Raw genomic sequence first — 20248 nt, forward strand, 5'->3', positions numbered from 1 at the left:
CCGGCTTGAAAACATTCGTCTTTGATGAATGAATGAATGACATGTAACATTCATACAAATTGGGATCGAGCTTTATGAAATCATTAGCATGAATCCAAATACTATCATGTCATGGACGATTCTTCCATTTGATGAGGAAAGCATGGTATCCAGTGCCATGACGAGTGGTTTTGGAAGAGTCATGTCAGTGATTGGTGGCTTGAGTTGGGGCAGCCTCAACATTTGTTCAGTGTCTCCATCATCAGAGTGGTATCCTACGTAAAGATGTAAGTTAGCCATGTTGAAGACATTGCTTATGTTCATTTCTTCTGGTAGCTCGAGTACATAAGCATTTGGTCCAATGCGTTTCAGCACCTTGTATGGACCCATCTTCTTTGGATGGAGTTTGTTGTTGACCCCATGTTGGAACCTTTCTGGGTTGACACAAACCATCACCATGTCTCCCGCTTGAAACTCCACATATCGTTGATGACGATCTGCTGTAGCCTTGTAGTCATCATTGCTGAGAGCTATTCTTCGGCGAACATCAGCATGGACCTCTGTGATATGGCGCAGAAACTCATCAGCTTCAATAATCACGCGTGCTTTGCTGGTAATGGAATGAGGTCTATAGGCCGTCGGGGTTGAACTCCAAGTAGAATCTCAAAAGGAGTACGACCTGTTGTACGATTAACTAAGCTGTTGTAAGCAAACTCAGCTATGTCAAGTATGGACGGCCATGTCTTCTCATAGTCACGAACCAAACACCTCAGTAAGTTTCCCAAGCTTTGATCCACCACCTCTGTCTGCCCGTCAGTTTGTGGATGGAATGCAATTGAAAACTGTAACTTTGTGTTACTTTTCAGCCACAATGTCTTCCAAAAGTAGCTCATGAACTTGACGTCACGATCTGAGACAATGCTACTTGGTAGCCCATGTAGTCGTACAACCTCCTTAAAGAATATCTTTGCAATGTGAGATGCATCAAAGGTCTTTCGACATGGTATAAAGTGAGCCATCTTTGAGAATCGGTTAACCACAACCATGATGGAGTCGGATCGCTCTTTTGTTGAGGGTAGCCCAAGTACGAAATCCATACTAATATCAATCCAAGGTGCATGAGGAACTGGTAATGGTGAGTACAGACCTATATTTTGCTTGGTTCCCTTGGCTAGCTGACAGACTCTGCATCGCTTGATTACATGATCAACATCCTTTGCAATATGGGGCCAATAATACCGATCAGTAACTTGTATAATAGTCTTATCCTTGCCAAAGTGACCTCCTAAACCTCCATTATGCAGCTCCAGTATGATGTGATGTCGTAGGGAAGAATTTGGAATGCATAACCGAGTTCCCAAAAACAAATACCCATCGTGAAGTGAGTAGTTATGATGTTGCTTGCCTTGCTGTAACTCCTTGTATGGCATGTTGAAATCGTCGTCAGATGCATACTAATCACGTACTCTGATCAATGCTAATTGCATGTGCTGAGAATGTGCTAAGAGTAAGTACTTTTCGGCCCAATGCATCAGCCACTGTATTCTCCTTTCCTGCCTTGTACTTCATTGTGAATGCAAACTCTTAGAGATAAGCAACCCATATAGCATGCTTGTTGCTTATCGACTTCTGTGAATGTAGATACTTGTTGAGAAACATATTGGGAGAATGGCTTATTGATCAATGATCTCAAGCCTTCTATTTATAATTAAGTGGAAAGTATACTGTTACAAGGAATAGAATTTTACATGAATACAAACTCTAATTTAACTCCTATACAAAATCTTATTAGACTCCTAATAGAATCCAACACTCCCCCTCAAGTTGAGGCATAGATATTAGTCAGGCACAACTTGCCTACAATAGAAAGGAAATCTCTTTCTTTCAAACCCTTAGTGAAAACATCTGCTACTTGGTCTCCAGATCTTACAAAAGGCATGCTGATAAGCCCTTGTTCCAACTTTCCTTTGACAAAAAACCTGTCAATTTCAATGTGCTTAGTTCGATCATGTTGCACCGGATTATTAGCAATACTAATAGCTTGTTGTCACAATATAACATCATAAGGTTTGGAACTTGGACTCCAATATCTTGCAACAAGCCTTTCAACCATAGTAGCTCACAAACTCCACGAACCATAGCTCTATATTCAACTTCAGTACTAGATAAAGTTACCACATTCTTTTTCTTACTTCTCCAAGTAACTAGATTACCTCCAACAAAGGTACAATAACCTGAAATTGACTTCCTGTCTAGAGATCCAACCCAGTCTGCATCAGTGTATGATTCTACTTTTAGATTATCAGTGGGTGACAAAAGTATTCATTTTCCAGGAGTTCCCTTCAAATACTGTAGTATTCTAATAACAGCCTTCATATAAGCTAAATATGGATCATGCATGAATTGGCTCACTATACCTACAACATAAGCGATGTCTGGCCTTGTGTGGGACAAAGAAATAAGCTTCCCTACCAGCCTTTGGTATCTTCCTTTGTCCACTGGTTCTCCCTCTTTTTCTTTAAGTTTATTTCCAGCTTCAATAGGGGTATCAACTGCTTTACACCCTAACATTCCCACTTAATAATAGATCTTAGGACATACTTTCTTTGGGATAGGAATATACCTTGTTTTAATCGAGCCACCTCAATCCATAAGAAATACTGTAACTTCCCTAAATCTTTAATTTCAAACTCTCTGCCAAGAAAGTCTTTTAACTTTTGAATTTCTTCACCATCATTCCCTGTGATGACAATATTGTCTATATAGACAATGAGAAGTGTGATGTTAGTACTTGACTTCTTGACAAATAGTGTATGATCAGCATTGCTTTCCTTGTACCCAATAGAAGTCATTGCCTTCAGGAGGCGTCCAAATCAGCATCTAGGAGACTGTTTTAACCCATAAAGTGACCTCTTCAATGGACAAACTTTCCCTGCAGTATTGTCATCGGAGAAACCATGTGGGATTTCCATATAGACCTCTTCTGCTAACTCCCCATGTAAGAAGGCATTCTTTACGTCTAGTTGGTGCAAGTTCCAGTCTTTGTTCACAGCTACAGACAACATAACTCTGACAGTGTTTAGTTTCGCAACAAGGGCAAAGGTCTCCTGATAATCAATCTCATAGGTCTAGGTAAACCATTTTGCAAATAGTAAGGGCAGAACTCATGAAAAATTACATCCATGGATACAATGGTTTTCCTGGAAGGAGGATGATAACATTTGTACCCTTTTTTAGTAGCGAATTACCCCAAAAATATGCAGCGTAGGCCGCGGGGAGCAGCTTACTCTGGTGGGCTATGATTTTGGCATAACACACACATCCAAAAACCTTTAGGGGAATAACAAAAGAAGAGGCTCCCTAAAGAATCTCATTAGGACATTCAAAACCAAGTATCCTACTGGGCATCCTATTCATAAGGTAAGAAGCAGTGAGTATAGCATCACTCCAGTATTGGTCAAGTACATTCATAGCAATCATAATGGAATGGGCTATCTCTAAGAGATGCCGATTCTTCCTTTCGGCAACCCCATTTTGGGCAGCCGTATCAACGCAATTGGTTTGATGTATTATGCCAGAGTCAGAGAGATATCTTTGAAATTCACCATCAATATACTCTGTGCCATTGTCACTGCGAAGGATCTTCACAGTGGCATTAAACTAAGTTTTAATCATATTATGAAAATCACGAAAACATCGGAAAACCTTATTTTTTTTTGTTTTAAAAGATAAATCCATGTAGAACGAGAGTGACACTCAATAAAATTAACAAAGTACCTATGGCCAGTAATAGGCACACGTCGACAGGGACCCCACACATCAGTACGAATTAGCATAAAATGAACAAGTTTTCTATTATGAAGAGAAGGTAAATAAGTAGAACGAGTCTGCTTCGCAAAAATGAAGGCTTCACAAAAAAAAATTATCCTCATTACAAGAAGAAACCAAATCAGGAAATATTTTCTTAAGAGTTCCTAGAGGGGGATGACCTAGCCTACGGTGCCACTGATGAAAGTCTGATATTACCGAATGGACGGGATTAGAAGATGTAGTCAAAGCAGAAGTAGATCCTCCAATCGACTCGAGCAAATAAAGTCCATTGTCTAGTTTACCACGTCCAATCTCCTTCCTCGTGACCAAATCTTGGAAGACACAGTAAGATGGAAAAAAGGTCACTTTACAATTCAAGTCATGTGTAAGACTACTGATAGAGCGCAAGTTAGTAGAGAAAGAGGGAACATGTAAAACTTTAGACAAAGAAAGTGATGGAGAATGCTGAATAGTCCATTTTCCAACAATGGAAGAATAGGAGCCATCAGCAATGCGAACTTTATCCTTTCCAGAAGTTGGAGAATATTAAAAGAAAGAGGTGGATAAACCTGTCATATGATCTGTGGCTCCTGTATCAATTATCCAAGGAGTAGAAACTGAAGAAGCTTGAAAGCCTGTAAAAGTTTTACCTGAAGTAGCAAGGTAGGAGTTGGTATGGGTAGTAGAGGAAGCAGTGGTCGAGGCTGTAGCGGCAGTAGAAGACTGCAGAATACGTTGCAGAGTAGCGAACTCCTCCTGTGAAAAACCAACGTTTGCAGAGGGTGTGGTGGAGACTGTCTCAGAAAGATTTGCCTTTGGTTTTCCCTTTCTTTGTGCTCGTTTTTGCTCAAAATCAGCAAGCCTCCCATGTAGTTTCCAACAATTATCTTTGGTATGATATGGTTTGTAACAGTGCTCACACTTGACAATCTCCTTAGCCGGATCAGATTTAGTGGAACAGACTATAAAGCTGATTTCTCCATAATAGGAGTGTGAAGCATGGCTAATCGACGACTTTCCTCACACTGAACAAGAGCATAAGACTGTTCTAGTGTAGGAAAGGGAGAATGACTTAAGATTTGCACTCTGATCTGATCGTACTCCACGTTCAAACCTGCCAAGAAGTCATATACTCGAATCTTATCAATGTGCTTCTTATAAGTCGCCACATCATCTGGATTAGTGGGGTGATAATCCCCATAATGATCCAACTCTTGCCAAAGAGATCGCAACTCAGCATAATAGTGGGCCACATTCAGCTCCTTTTGGGTAGTCTCATGAAGCTTCTTTCGTAGCTCATAAACCTGTGCATCATTCCCCAACTGTCCATATGTTTCAGTAGTAGCCTTCCAGATTTGGGAAGCACTATCAAGTAATAGATATCCACGGGCAATATTTGGAATCATGGAATTCAAGAGGAATGACATGATAAGAGAGTCATTCGAGATCCATTTATCCTGTGAAACGCCTGTGGTAGTTGGTTTGATAGTGGTACCCGTAATGTGTTCAACAAGTCCTCTTCCAGCAATAGTCAAGTAAGCAGATCGAGACCAAATCAAATAATTTGTCCCATCAAATCTTACCGAAAGAGGATGAAGAGTGTGGTAATTTTCGGAGCCAGTGGGAGCAGGATTATCATCAATAGTTGTCATGTTGACAAAATTATCTGCAGTTCTTCAGTCTTCACCTTTTGAAAAATAACTAAAACGTCGCAGAATGCAATAGCCAAACAACTCAGGACAATTTTTTTTTTTTTCTTTCTCTTTAACAGAATAGCAGATTATAAGAAAGAAAATAAAATGGTTCGGCCAAATATGCAATGGTCTGATTTGGTCTAAATTTGTGGAGAACCACAATATATTTGGTTTGGTCTAAATAAAAGGAGAAGCAACCATATGGTTTGGCCAAAGAATAAGGGTGCAAGTCGTGTTTCAGATGGACGAAGGGTACCTGGATAGCAATGGCGATGGGAAGCAGTAATCTTACCTAGCTAGCGATGGCGATCGGAAGCAATAATCGTACTTGGCTAGCGATGGCGATGGGTTGCAGATTACTGCTTTTGACTCACCTTCGAATTTCTTCTACTCCTTTCGCTCTCTCGGATTCTCGAGTGTGAAATATAAATCCCCAAACTGGATTGTTGTCGTCTTGTTTGGGGTTGCTTCGATAAAGACGAAGGCTGAAGGTGACTTTGGCGGCGATGGCGGAAGACTATGGCAGAATTCTTCTTCTTCTTTCCCTTTTTTTCTGTTCTTGGTGTTGTCGATTTGAATGCAGCGGTACTGAATAACAGCCAGAGAGGGCGATGAGTTTTGATGAGTTTCAATGGTTACTCGATTGGTTTGAAGAACTAGCCAGAAAAAAAACGATGGGTTTCGATCCTTTTCTGCGACAGAGACAGCAAGAGAGGTGAGGAGGTAAGTTCGACACTCCTTTCTTTTTTTCTTAATTCCCTAATCGAGGTTAGGATCTAATGCCATGTTGAGAAACATATTGGGAGAATGGCTTATTGATCAGTGATCTCAAGCCCTCTATTTATAATTAAGTGGAAAGTATACTGTTACAAGGAATAGAATTTTACATGAATACAAACTCTAATTTAACTCTTATTAGACTCTTAATAGAATCCAACAATACTTCAGCGCCTCATGATCGGTATAGAGAATGAACTCTTTGCTGATGAGATAATGTCTCCAACGGTGAAACACCTGGACAACAGCATAAAGCTCTAGATCATATGTCAAATAGCGTCACTTGGCATCATTGAGTTTCTCGCTGTAGAAAGTGATAGGGTGCCCTCCTTGCGTCAATACACCTCCTAGACCAATATGTGAGGCATCAGTTGCTACCTCAAATATACAATCAAAATCTGGCAGGCGAAGTATTGGAGCTTCTGTCATCTTTTACTTGATAAGATGAAAGGCTTTGGTTGCCACTGCTGTCCACTTGAACTCACCTTTGCCTTGCTTCAAACACTCGGTAATAGGTGCCATGATTGCACTAAAGTTCCGAATGAATCTCCTTTAAAACGATGCAAGTCCATAAAAACTACGAACCTCAGTGATTGTCTTTGGTGTAGCCCAATCTGTTATACTTGTTATCTTCTCTGGATCAGCTTCAACCCCCTGTGATGAGACAATAAAACCAAGTAACACAACCTTTGGCAGCATAAAGGAGCATTTCTTGAGATTGATGTATAGCTTCTCATGGCGAAGCACTCTCAAGACTTGCCGTAGATGATCGATGTGATCATCTGGATGCTTGTTGTAGATCAATATATCATCAAAGTATACGACCAAAAATCAACCAATAAAAGGACAGAGTACCTGTGTCATCACCCTTATGAATGTACTAGGTGCATTCGTCAAACCAAAAGGCATGACTTTCCATTCGAATAGTCCATCCTTGGTCTTGAAGGCAGTCTTCCACCCATTTCCAGGCCGAATATGAATCTGATGATAGCCACTTCTAAGATCCAATTTAGAAAAGATCTTAGCCCCGGATAGCATGTCTAACATGTCATCAAGCCGCGGTATAGGAACCTATACTTGATTGTAATCTTGTTGATTGCTCTACGATCCGCACACATGCGCCATGAGCCATCCTTCTTTGGAGTCAGTAATGCTGGTATATCACATGAACTTAAGCTCTTCTGAATGAATCCTTTATGTAGCAACTCATTCACCTGTCTTTTGAGTTCATTGTGCTTTGTTGGGCTAAGGCGATAAGCCGGTAGGTTTGGTAACACTGAATCCGGTGCCAAATCAATGGCATGTTGAATATCGTGCATAGGAAGTAGCTCATTTGGCAACTCATCAGGAACCACATCAGAAAAATTAGAAAGTAACTCTTTGATGGGTGGAGGAAATGTCACCTCAATTGGAGGCGTGACTACCCTTGTAACAAAAGCCAATACCAGCCCTATGTCATGGCTAGTGTGAATGAACTCCTTGTGAGGAACAACCAGCAACTTCTTTTGCGGTATGGACAACAACTTTTGTGTCCCCTTTTGGTTGGTCCTCAAGGACCTCCGTTGACGCATTTCAGCTGGGACAGTGTGAAGTCCTTTGAACTTGAATACACATTGGTTTTTCTTCCCCCCGACCATAACATCATTATCATACATCCATGGTCGACCAAACAGAACATCAGTAAGATGCATAGGGATTACATCACACCACACCTCTTCCTCATATCGATGGAGCTTCAGTGGTACGGAACACCGTTGATTTACCTCCAGAGTATTCCCATTCAGCAAGGATACCCAATATGGTTGAGGGTGCTTCTCCACCTTCAAGTTTGCTTTCTTCGCAAAGGTGTCTGAAGTAACGTTGACATAGCTCCCACTGTCAACTATCACCAAAATAGTATTATCTCCGGACTTCATACAGTTGTAGGAGATACAATTGCGCCGCCAGTCCTCTCCTTTGGTTTCAGCCACCAAGATGCAGCTTACTATATGAATGCCATAAGCATCACCTCTATTAGCATCATCCTCATCATATGCAACTCCGTCATAGTCGCCATCATCGAGCGGGTATGGGAATAGATCAGGATTTTCTTCCTCTGCTGACTTTTCTATCTCAACAACAACATTAATCTTTTGATGGTGTGGGCAATATTTAGCATAATGTCCAACCTCTTAACAGTGAAAACATTATGCTTGGCTGCCACTAGTCATATGAGCCTTGCCCTTATCTTGTCGGGTAGGAAATGTGGGTTGAGTAGGGGTGGTTGTTGTAGGTTTTGGTGCTGGAAAATTTCGCCTAGCCTCCCCGGCTTGGTATCCAAACCTTTTGTTGTTGGATGCCAATAATTCTTTTGCACGTAGGGCCTTTTCAAAACAATCCCGCACGTTCTCTACAGCCACAACGCCAATAGCCCTATTGATTTCAGGCCATAAACCCAATATGAAACGTGACAAGATTTGGATCTACCTCTCTTGAATTCCTGTACGAGAAGAAAGAGAGTCAAATTGTTCCATATATTCTGCAACTGACAAGTTCCCTTAAAGAAGAGAATTTAACTTGTCTTGCAGTCGCAATCGAAAAGTAGATGACAAATACTTTTCTCTCAGTTCTTCCTTCATTTCCTCCCATGTAGTAGGAGCTCTACCACGATCTTCCAATTCATATTTGCGAGTTCTCCATCATTCATGTGCAACTCCAACTAGCTTGGTACGTGCTAACTTCATCTTTCATACCTCCGATAGTTCATACCAATGAAAATAGTCATCCAACGTTGCCAACCAATCAAAAAAGACTTGAGGATCATGCTTACCCGAGTATTCTTTGAGTTCAAGCTTAACCCTATGAGAGTCATCAACATGCCTATTGAATGTAGGTTGTTCTCCAGCGAGATAACTTTGTAGGTGCTCCTCAAAAGTTGGTTGCACAATTGGAATCCTTTGGGGTCCTCTCCCCATATTTTTCCGAGTAGGAAAATTGGCTACAGAATGAGCTGGATGGGATTCTTCACCAAGTGGAGGGTGAGGAGCATGAGTAGAGGCAGCAACTCTAGCCTCCATTTATAACAACCTCTCGTCCATTTGCTTATGGTTCGCAGTGATTTGGTTGCTCAGTTGTTGAACCATCTCCATCATTGCCGCTATAGGATTAGTTGGACTGGATGGTCCAGAATTTTCACTCCCTGTCATGGCTCTGATACCAAATAATGTAGTATTATATTTGATTGATCAAAACAGTAGCCAAATAGGACCTTTCAAAGGGAATAAAGTTCAGATTTGGTAAACTTAAGATGAACCAGAAGTTAGATGTTAAAGAGGGCTGAAACTAGAGTGGTATTATAAGAGGATAATAACATAACAATACAGGCTAAATAGATCTTCAAAACAGGGGCAGAACTATGATGAAGAAATTGAAAAGACAATATGAGGGAATTGAGAATAAAAATGTAACACTTGGGCTTCACACCGCAAGGTGGATCGATTGGATCGAACACCAACCTACCTTGATCAAACACAAGGAGTCTCCATAGAGAAGGAATGCTAACAAAGCAAATTGATTTCAATATATTAGTTGTGTGTTCACCTCTTACATAAGTCTCTTTATATAGCATTCTAAAGAGACATAAACATTAATGGTAACATCCAACCACTAGCTAACACCACCTACCTATTAATAACTCAACTGCTACCTAACTCTTTGACAAAGGAAAACTCCTTTGATAATGAGTTCTTTTATTTTCAAACGATAGCCCATTTTATTGACTTTTCAAAACCTAGACTTGGGCTTAGGTATAAACTATGAAGTTCAACATATGTGGGCTAACTTTAACCCACTAAAACAGTCTTAGCCCATGAAAGCCATAGGCTGATTCAAGTGATAGCTTTAGGCCGTTAATGGGCCTAATCCAATGGCTTTTTCTTCCTTAAATATTTCTTTAATTCTGAATCAGAGACTGTTCATCATGGCAAATAGATATTTGATGTCTTTTCCTTTTACCTCCCCCCCCCCCCTTTCTTACATCTCTTTGTCTTTACCTTGTGCAGTTTTGGTTGTACTACTGCCAGGTCTTATCTTTTAATTCCTGAATCTATCATTGACTACAAAATTCTTGTGCTTAGGAACCTGTGGTTTTTGAAGATGATATTATCAGGTTTTGCAAAGAAACTGGTTTACCTGTTGCTTTAGATGAAAGTATTGACAGTATGCCTGAAGATCCTCTAAATAAGCTTGCACTGTACAAACACCCAGGCATAGTTGCTGTTGTAAGTGAAAACTGTTTCTTTGGAAACCATAAGATTATTGATAGGGATCTGTCTTTAATATTTGTATTCATAAGGGTTTACCGTTTCATGCTTGCATCAGGTAATCAAACCAAATGTTGTTGGAGGGTTTGAAAAGGCGGCACTTATTGCAAAGTGGGCTCACTTGCATGACAAGATGGCCGTGATTAGTTCTGCTTTCGAAAGTAGCCTTAGTTTGTTAGTATATATACAGTTTGCCAACTATCTTGAGCAGCATTACACACATGTATGCAGAGATGGGTTCAAAGAAACTGAGCCAGCAATAGCTCATGGCTTTGGGACTTACCGATGGCTTAAAGAAGATGTCACTGCTGAACCACTCAAGACTTGTGTTCATTCCTGTGGGGATAAGGTTGAAGTGTCAGTGCAAGATGCAGCTAAGCTTCTTCGGAATTTCCAGATCAATCATGAAATCATCCAGAGAAGCTACACAGAAGAAGAAATTCAGACATCTCAAGTTTCAGTCACTTATCGGGGATCCTCCTATTCCCTAAAAGTTCGAGAAGCAGGAAAATACATACATGTAAGTATCTCAGCAATACAAGTAGAACCTTTTCATAAAGGAATAAGAGTCATCAAAACAGAACAGTATGAGGACATAAAATTAAAAATAAAAAATATAAAAATATGTGATTATTAGATAGTCTTGAAAAACTAAAAGATATTTATATTGTGAACTATATACAACAACAACAACAATAAGCCTTGTCCCAACTAAATGGGGTCGGCTACATGGATTCTTGCCCTCCAATCAGTTCTGTTCGAGGCCATGCTAGATACAAGGCCTAAGCTATACGGCCTAAGCTATACATATCCTTTCTCACCACTTCTCCTAAGGTTATCTTAGGTTTACCCCTAGCTCTTCTAGTTCCTTCAATATGGATTATATCACTTCTCCGTACAGGAGCATTTATAGGTCTCCGTACTATATCAAATGACTTGGGAAAAGGAATAAAAAATTGCATGCCGAAGCTACATGTCCTATGCTAATTCAGTCAATGTCATGGGTTTGTAAGACTTTGCTAAGGTTTCCACTTTCCTTTTCAGCAGTTTTCCATTTCTTAAAATGACTTAAGACTCGGTTTCCTGTGATGTAGACATGATTTTGAACTTCCTCAATTTTCCTTGCTGTTTTGCTTGAACCTTTTGTAGCCCCTATGGACTCACTGTGAGAGTGCCAATCCAAAATTTTTAGTTATTACAAAAGGATGCTTTAATATGGCTAGATTGTAACTGCATAATAAAGAATCATACATCTTAGATGATTGTCACAAACTGCCATAATGACCTACACTTGTATTGAGATATGATAGGAAGGCAAATGGAAAAACGTAGATTCAACAGTACACTTCACTGTAGGCAATCCAAAGTGTTGGAAAGGGTGAAACAAAACAAATTGAAAACAATAAGGTGAGCTAGATGACTCCTTGACAACTATGAACTGTCCACCCTGGTATAATGTTTATAGTGTAACGTTGTCGAATCCATGTAAAAGGGTACAGGTAGGGTATTTTCTGGTTTTAGATGCAGACCTGATGCACTAACTCTGATCCTTTGCCAGCCTTCTGACCATTAGCAAACACTGGCAGAACTATTCATATAGCATGAACTATTCTCATCAGTCTGATGGGCCTTTAATGCCTCGATGATCCACGGGCGGATCCTCACTAATATAGAGATATTGATATTGCTCAAGAAGCCAAATACAGGATTCAACTAGATGCTACAGGATCCAAGAAATGACTGCCACTAGTCAAAAGTCTTCATACATGTACTCCATGTACTTGATGACTGAGTACATTTATGCCATAGAGCAGTACATGAAAAGTGCAACCAGTAGATATATAAAATTAAACACCCTATACAAGAAACCTTAGTTTTTCGTGTTTTCCAACTAGGGTTTCATGGATAAATAACAGCATAGATTGCTACAAAATTCAAAACACCTGAAGAAAAGCCCCAAAGGACTTCTGAGTTCTGAGTACATAAAGAATCGTGGGAAGATCAGACTGACCCAGTACCTTGTTACAAAGTTACAACTAAAAAACCATAAGACCAGTACTTACAACAGAGAATGATAAAAAGAAGAACCCTAAAGCTCACGGTAGGTTCAGGATAGCCTACTGTGAGTCTGTGACCTTGTTTACATAACCTAAAAATTTAAGTAGTAAATTAATAGTAAGGATAAGGAAAATAAATGCAAATAAATAAAAATAAAAATAATAAAGAGATGACAGAAGAAACCGATGCAACTTGCCTATACTATTTAATATTATTGAAAAGTTTTTCTTTTCTTTACATTTTTGCATCTAATGACTTGATTCTTCTCATGTAACCAATCAAGTTCATTGTTAGTTGGCATCTCCATTTTTGAAACATCAAAGGCTAAGTGCTCAGAATAAGAAAGTAATTAATGTACCAAAGAACCTGAAAATTTACCAGAAATAACTCTGCTGGAAATCAAGGCACTTCTTTGAAGTTACTGGCAATGTATGTTCCAACCTGTATGGAGTAGAATCCTTTGTACTTCCACTTTGTGCATGAACAAGTGTTTTTGTTTGTTCAATTTATGAGTGTTAACTCATGCCATGTTTCAGATGATGCAGGACAGGATTATCATATTCCTTCACGGCTTTCTTGGAACTGGAGAAGACTGGATTCCTATAATGAAGTCTCTTTCAGTTGAAGCCAGATGCATTTCAGTTGATCTTCCAGGCCATGGGGAGTCACAAATACAAAATTATGGCAATGAAGAGGGAAAAGTTCATTCCAGAAATTATTCAATTGAAGTGGTGGCGGATGTGCTGCTTAAGCTGATTCAGGAAATAACTTCTGGAAGAGTTGTTCTTGTAGGATACTCAATGGGAGCCAGAGTTGCACTATACATGGCCCTGAGATGCAGTGACAAGGTATTCACTATTCTATTCCCTTTTTTTCTGTTGAGCATAATTTTCTGGGAACTTTTTGTCCACTCCAAGTTGTTAATGACCTCATGCTTTCTTTAAGATTGATGGAGCAGTGATAATTTCTGGAAGTCCAGGGTTGAAAGATGTGGCAATGAGAAAAATACGTACAGAGCAAGATGTTGCAAAGGCACGGTATCTTAGTGCTCATGGTTTACAGAACTTCTTAGACATGTGGTATGCAGGAGATATATGGAATAGGTGATTATTTTCTTTCCTTTCCAAAGGTTCTTAATTTAAAGCTATTCTAATAGGCACTTTCTTTAGATTGGACAGAGATATTCACTTTAAAGTTTGTGAAGGTGTCATTATATATGCAAAGATGCTGTTCTTCCTTTACTGTGAGTTAAGAGTCATGCATAATGGCTGTAAGACATTTTGACAACTTATTGAATTTTTGGAGGAGACAACACCAGCACCAGATCTATAGAGGTTCTAAGAAGAAGAAGAAGAAAAAAAAGCCGGCAACTGATTGGCAACTGATTACTAGGGTTATGTCCGGTGTTCCTGGAGGCGAAGAGATGTTGGCGGTCCTCCGCCGTGTGTCTCTCCACCTCCTTCTCCTCTCTCTTCCTCTCTTTCTTCTCTTGCTCTTCTCCTCGTCCGGAATTTCTGGAGGAGGAGAGACGCTAGCGGTACTCCGCAGTGAGTCTCTCTGAGTCTCTCTGCCTCCTTCTCCTTCTCCTTCTCCTCTCTCTTCTCTCGCTCTTCTCCTCCCTCTCCTCCTCTCCATGTCTCCTCTATGTTTCTGCAGATCTTTGGTCGAGCTCTCTAATTTGAGCACTGATCTCCTCCCTCTTGTCTGTTTTTGCAGAGGTTGCGTCGAGCATGATCTCAGATTTGAGATCAGCTCTCTTCCCTTTGATTCTTCTCTTCCCTTTGCTTCTCCTCCTCTCTCTATTCTCTCCTGAGTTTGGATCAAACATGTTCTTCCCTTTGATTCTCCTCTTCTCTTTGTTCTTCTCCTTCTATTTCTTTGGTGGAGTGGTCAAGCAAGATCTTAGTTTTGAGATCCGAACTCCCTTTCTCTCCTCTTCTCTCTTCTTCTCTTCCTCTCCCGGCCTCTATCCCCAAAAAAAAATGAGCGTGATTGGGGCCGTTTCAGGGTTCATCTTTGTTTGTTGAGGGTTCCAATCTCGATGGCTCCTTTGGCATCGGGGGAAGCCTTGAGGGGTATCGTTGCCATTCTCTCCAAATAGGGTTCAAAACTCATATATGAACTCATATCCACTCTCTTTCTCCTCCTATCTCCCTTTTCTGTTTCTGGGCTCGGCTTCACATCGTTGAGGGTTCTTTTCCTCTTTGGCCTCTCTAGTGTTGGGGGGCAAGCTTGAGAGCCATAGTTGTTAATCTCTCCGTATTAGGTCGACCTCAGATGTCACATCCACCCAGCCGGTACCCTACCTGGCATACCTGAGTGTGTGATCCACAGCCCCGAAGATCAAGTATCGAGGTAATCAACCTCCCACATAGACAATAACATAATCATGAACATAAATAATCAATGTGCAAAAGATAAACAAAAGATCCAAATAAGAAAAGAATAAATCATATGAAATCAGAGTATGAAAGACAACCAAAATGTCTAAATCAATAAGTAAAGTGAGGCGGAATCCCACTCTACAACCAGCGGAAAGTAGATCGCAAATCAAAAGAAAGGTTACAACTGGTTCTAAGATAAGAAAGAAAGAAAGATATAACAAACTAAACTAAAGTCTATTCTATCTTATAAAGAACGTCTTCATAAACATAGACTTCATCAATAACGCTCAGACATTCCCACTCCACAGTAGGGCTAATCCTGGTAACAAGCAAAACCACTTGAGGAATCCTCAATGTAATCTTCATGGTTGCCAGCACCTTGCGTGAAGTACGCCTCTTCAGTTTGCACTTCCTCGAATTGACCTTCATAGTCATCAGTACCTATAGAGTAGCCTAAAAATACATTGTACAAAAGGAATGAGTTTCAAAGAAACCCAGTAAGGTAGTTAATCCATAACAACATAAATGGCAGGATTTCAAAGCAAAGTAAAATGCTATATGATATGAAACACATGATGCAATATAATTCTAACTCTATGTATGCTGGTCTCTATTGGCAGACATGCTTTAAGTCATAGCACCGTACTTCTTTGGGAAGGTCTCATCACACAACGCCTTTTGGTAGTGGGTTCGGCATCCCTCGGGACATTCCATGGCTGGGGGTTAAGTCACCACTCTCTCACATCACCATTGGTCTAAGTACTAGCGCATGTCAGGGTCAAAGCGTAGTCAAATGCAAGTCTCCTACTTAGTTACATCAAGTCAGATCCAGATACGTCCATTCCTCGCCCCTGGCGATCCTTTCCGGTATCCTTCACACTAGAGTCCTCATAGTCCCTGACTACGGACTCATCAACCCTATTGGTTATCCACATATGGTAAACGGGAAGCTCTCACGTCCCCTCACGGGTTGGTTACTGGTCTTGAGCGCCCGTGAGCCCAAGTTTATCCATATGCAACCCTACCAATAAATGGCCCCCACAATGTGATTCCTGTCCTCTCACGGGTTGGTTACCGGTCTTGAGCGCCCATGAATTCCCATTGCTACCACGGGTCGTTCGGTCTCAATTCCCCTCCGATTAGGGTCTGACATAACAGGACATCCTAGCCAAACACTACTAGACAGTCCTAAATATGTCATCCAACAGTTTAGGAAGGTGTCCAGAGGGCATCTCCGGAAACATCCTATAATATTCCCGTAGTTGTCCAAGGACAGAAGTGTCAAAAGGACACCTCCCCTTTCCAAACCATACTTAATCATTCACAAACATAATTCTATAACATCACATATATGGCAACTTCTTATATGGAAAGAAATCAATAATAACATCCAACTTGCATATATTTGGTAAGTAAATCATACATGAATCAATTTAGTATAAACAAGTAATGCTACTGTAATCAAGGTAATTGCATCAGTAGTATATCATTGTAAGCATCTAATTAAGGAAATAAACTAACAAGATTCAAATATAGAAACTAGCTAATGCAATCTATGTAGTTAAGGAAATAACCATCCTTACCTTATATAACTTGCAAGGGAATCTTAGGGAATCAAGTAAGACCCTGACTAAACTTGAGAAGAAAGTCCTAAACAAGTATATACAACATATTAGGAAAGATACCTAGAAGGAAAGATATCAAAACATCCAAAACAGACCAAATATGAGATTGCTGTACTCATTGGTCGATTGACTTGGTCTACTGTCTCAGTCGACCAATGAGTCGACCAACAGAGACAGTGTCCTTAAAAAATCAGAGTTTCTAGAATATGAAACCGAATTTGGTGGTTCAAAAGGGTACTAAACAAGGGTAAACTACAATGGCAGTATAATCGTATATAGAGGACTCCAAAACACTAATCAAATCAAGTCTTCAAGTTTCAAATTAGGAAACAAAAAGTTACCATAATTAGATCAATCATGGTTCTTGAAGAATTCATAGTAAAAATCATGGACAAGAACAATAGGATGATAGATCACTAATTGTGATAAAGAAATCATGAAAAGCATGCATAGATCTTCAAGAAAAATAGATCTAACACTGAAGAACATCAATCTAAATAAGGAAAGTGAATGAATACATGTTTTTCTTCAAAAGCGAGTGATGATCTTGATGAAGATCATCCACCAAGCTTTAAATCCTTAGGAAAAGAGAGGGAATGAGTATAATGATAGTTGCAACAGAGATACAACATCACTACTACTGTCCTCAATCAGAAAAGGAAAGAAAAATAACGAAGAATCAAAGATGAAACACAGAAGAGGATGATCACATACCTTTTTGTGTAAAAGCACGAGTTTTGACGAAGATCCATCAAGATGATCACCAAGGATGCAAGGGAAATGACTTGCAGAGGGCTCTGGTACGTTCTAAAGAGTTTGGAGGCAGAAAATACAAAGTAGACTCGAGATTGGACTTAAATAGAACAAGCAAAGACCTAATTAGCAAAATCAGATCCCATTGGTCGATTGGATTGGTCGACTAACGAGTCGACCAATCAGAACAGCAAATCCAAAACAGGGAATTGAAGGCTCAGATCAAATCCAAACATGAAGGGGTTTTGCACACATACCAAGTGACTTACTTAGTAGGTAGAAATGCCTTCGAACCATGACAGAGAGCACTCCAAGTCCATCAACTAATTCCATCTTCATCAGGGTGCAGTTTCCATAAATGGAACACTGACATCAACACTCATGGATTCCAAGCTAGCCACCAAGTCTTCCATTGGAATGGCCCAAAGCTGACTTCTTGCTTTACTTCGGGTTGTCGGACCTACAAACAACAGGGTTTCCAGGTCAAGGTTAGGGCTAGGTTTCACATCAGATCTAGATTCTTCTTCTCCCTCTGTTTCTCCTTCTCTTCGCTTCCTGTTTCTGGGGTTCACTTCAATTTGTCGAGTGTTCTAGCAATTGATGGCTTCTCTGGCTTTGGTGGAAAGCCATGAGGGCTATCGTTGTCAAACTCTCTGAATTAGTTTGGAGTCTTAATTGTTCTCTTCGTTCTTCATCTCAATCTTGTGATGCTACCTTCCCTAGCGTCTGTGGTGTTGCTGCGTGGGTCCATGTGCTTTGTTACCAGGAAGACTTCTCATAGCTCCGATTGAACGAGAGACTGCGTCGGTTTAGTTGGAGCCCCTTTGGTCCACTTCCATGGTTGTTTTCTAGTCTGATTGTATGGCTATGGGCCACTTGTGCTATGTAACTAGTTTGCTTTTATTGTTGCCCTTAGATAGTTGCTTGGCTCGATGTCTCTTAGTTTGCTTCTTAGTTTGGCTTTGGGCCACTTATGCTTGTGTAACTAGTTTGCTTTAATTGTTGCTCTTAGGTAGTTGCTAGGCTCAATGCCTCTTAGGTTGCTTGTTAGTTGAGGCCTCTTTCTTGCTTTGTTTGGGCTTTGTCCCTTGTCCCTTGTGCTCTTGTATTTTCTTTTATTCTCTTTGGTAGTGAATTATTTAATCATCAAAAAAAAAAAAAAAAAAAAAGACTCATGCATAACAGTGATTCTTTGTGACAGCTTACGAAGGCATCCATATTTTTTTAAAATAGTTGAGAATCGTGCGCATCATGATGATGTATCTGCTCTTGCAAAGGCTCTGTCAGGTTTAAGCATTGGGAAACAGCCGTAAGTTTTCTGTATTCTTTTTCTATGCTGCTATCCAAGTGATGTTTTCTAATGTAATCACTAAAGCTTAAAAGTGGGTTTGAATATTGTTACTCTTTACATTTTCTAGAAAATGATACTTTGGAAGTTGAAACATCCTTCAGGGGTAATATCGAGGCTGGAAGACCTTCGGTACTACAATGCCCATTAACTGATATTCGTTTATTTTCTGAATTATATGGATATTCAGTTTACAGCCAGTGTAAGTGTTTTAGCTTGATTTCCTTAAAAATAGGGTTTCTGCATCCTTTCCAATGATGTCTGCACCTAGGTGATACAGCATAATGTGCTCAAAAGAAACATATACAATAACTATATTTTTGGTTACTACTGCAATTGTAAGTAATTGTCCCATAAAGTGGTGGATTTTGCACACAAACAGAAATTTTGACTTGCTTTTAATCTCATTTAGTCACAGATAATCCCTTTGAATCACAAACCTAATATTGGGTTAGTCATAGAAGAGTTCAGTGACTTGTCTAGAGTTTTACTCCCAGATTCACTTGGCCTGCTTTACTCCCAGATTCACTTGGCCTGCTAAATAGTGAATCTTTTCCAAAAAATCATTGTAAAATCTAAAGAGTAATAGCTTTCTCTTTCTTAGAAGTTTTCAGATTCCAGTTGTTTCCTTTTTCCCATTGTAGGTCCTTGTGGGAAGACTTGAAGCAATGCACAAAGCCCCTACTGTTCATTGTCGGAGAAAAGGATGGAAAGTTCAAGGAAATAGCTCGTCAAATGTGCCAGGAAGTATGTAATAATCCAAACAACAAAAGTAATAAAGAAAAAAGTACTTCTGAAATGATTGAGGTATCAGACTGTGGCCATGCTGTCCATGTGGAAAGTCCCCTTTCGGTGATCAATTTAGTGAGTAAATTTCTGAAATTTTTGGAAGAATAACCTGTTTGATTAGCCAGACATATTTGGATTCATGTATTTTGATGTTGAGGTATCAGACTTGCCACACTGTCCATGTCAAAAGTCCCTCTATGAATTCAGTGAGTAAATTTCTGTTTACTTTGGAAGACAATCCAGACCCATTTTGAATCATGTAGTTCCATGCTGCATTTTGACTGTAACTGGAAAGGATTATCCTGATGACAGCCTTGGGCGCCTTCATTTTTCAAGGCATTTCAATTGAACTTACAATCACAGATACGACCTTGGAGTGATGAGTCAAAGTTACTTTTTCCAAAACTGAGAGCTGGTGATGTAGAATTGTTCAGATCTTAATGTTGTAAAGAAACCCACTTGACCTTGTATACTGATTTTGTCTATGTTAGATGATTACATGCAATCCCCCCCCCCCCCCTTTATGATCTTTGTACTTTTAATTGCTCTTAGGAGTATTATTTTTTTTATTTTTTTTTTCTTTTTGTAGGCTCTATTCGTTTCCTTAAAGGCAGAAAAATGGTTTTACTATGAGTAGGATTTTCCATGATTTGTTTTTATGTTTAATTTACAAAATTTTGAAGGAAAAAGAATAAAACTATTATACGCATAAACATTTCCTCTCCTCGAT

At 39.8% G+C, this 20248-nt stretch overlaps 1 protein-coding gene across 2 annotated transcripts in view; it reads left to right on the plus strand.

Moving 5' to 3' along the window:
* The window catches only part of PHYLLO (2-oxoglutarate decarboxylase/hydro-lyase/magnesium ion-binding protein), a 107912-nt gene extending 87887 nt beyond the window's left edge, over nucleotides 1-20025 (plus strand). Inside the window, exons 23-28 of one of the 2 annotated variants that reach the window (XM_089158958.1) lie at nucleotides 10376-10519; nucleotides 10620-11081; nucleotides 13156-13467; nucleotides 13565-13722; nucleotides 18583-18690; nucleotides 19374-20025. In XM_089158958.1, coding sequence (XP_089015084.1) covers nucleotides 10376-10519; nucleotides 10620-11081; nucleotides 13156-13467; nucleotides 13565-13722; nucleotides 18583-18690; nucleotides 19374-19626 — 1437 coding nt within the window. In that variant the 3' untranslated portion in view covers nucleotides 19627-20025. The remainder of the gene's footprint in view (nucleotides 1-10375; nucleotides 10520-10619; nucleotides 11082-13155; nucleotides 13468-13564; nucleotides 13723-18582; nucleotides 18691-19373) is intronic. The other variant, XM_089158959.1, reaches the window with a different exon arrangement.
* The last annotated feature ends 223 nt before the right edge of the window (nucleotides 20026-20248 follow it).

Source organism: Hakea prostrata, chromosome 6 (genome assembly GCF_041222555.1).
Source record: "Hakea prostrata isolate BN-2017 chromosome 6, UWA_Hpros_2, whole genome shotgun sequence".
Lineage (NCBI taxonomy): Eukaryota > Viridiplantae > Streptophyta > Magnoliopsida > Proteales > Proteaceae > Hakea > Hakea prostrata.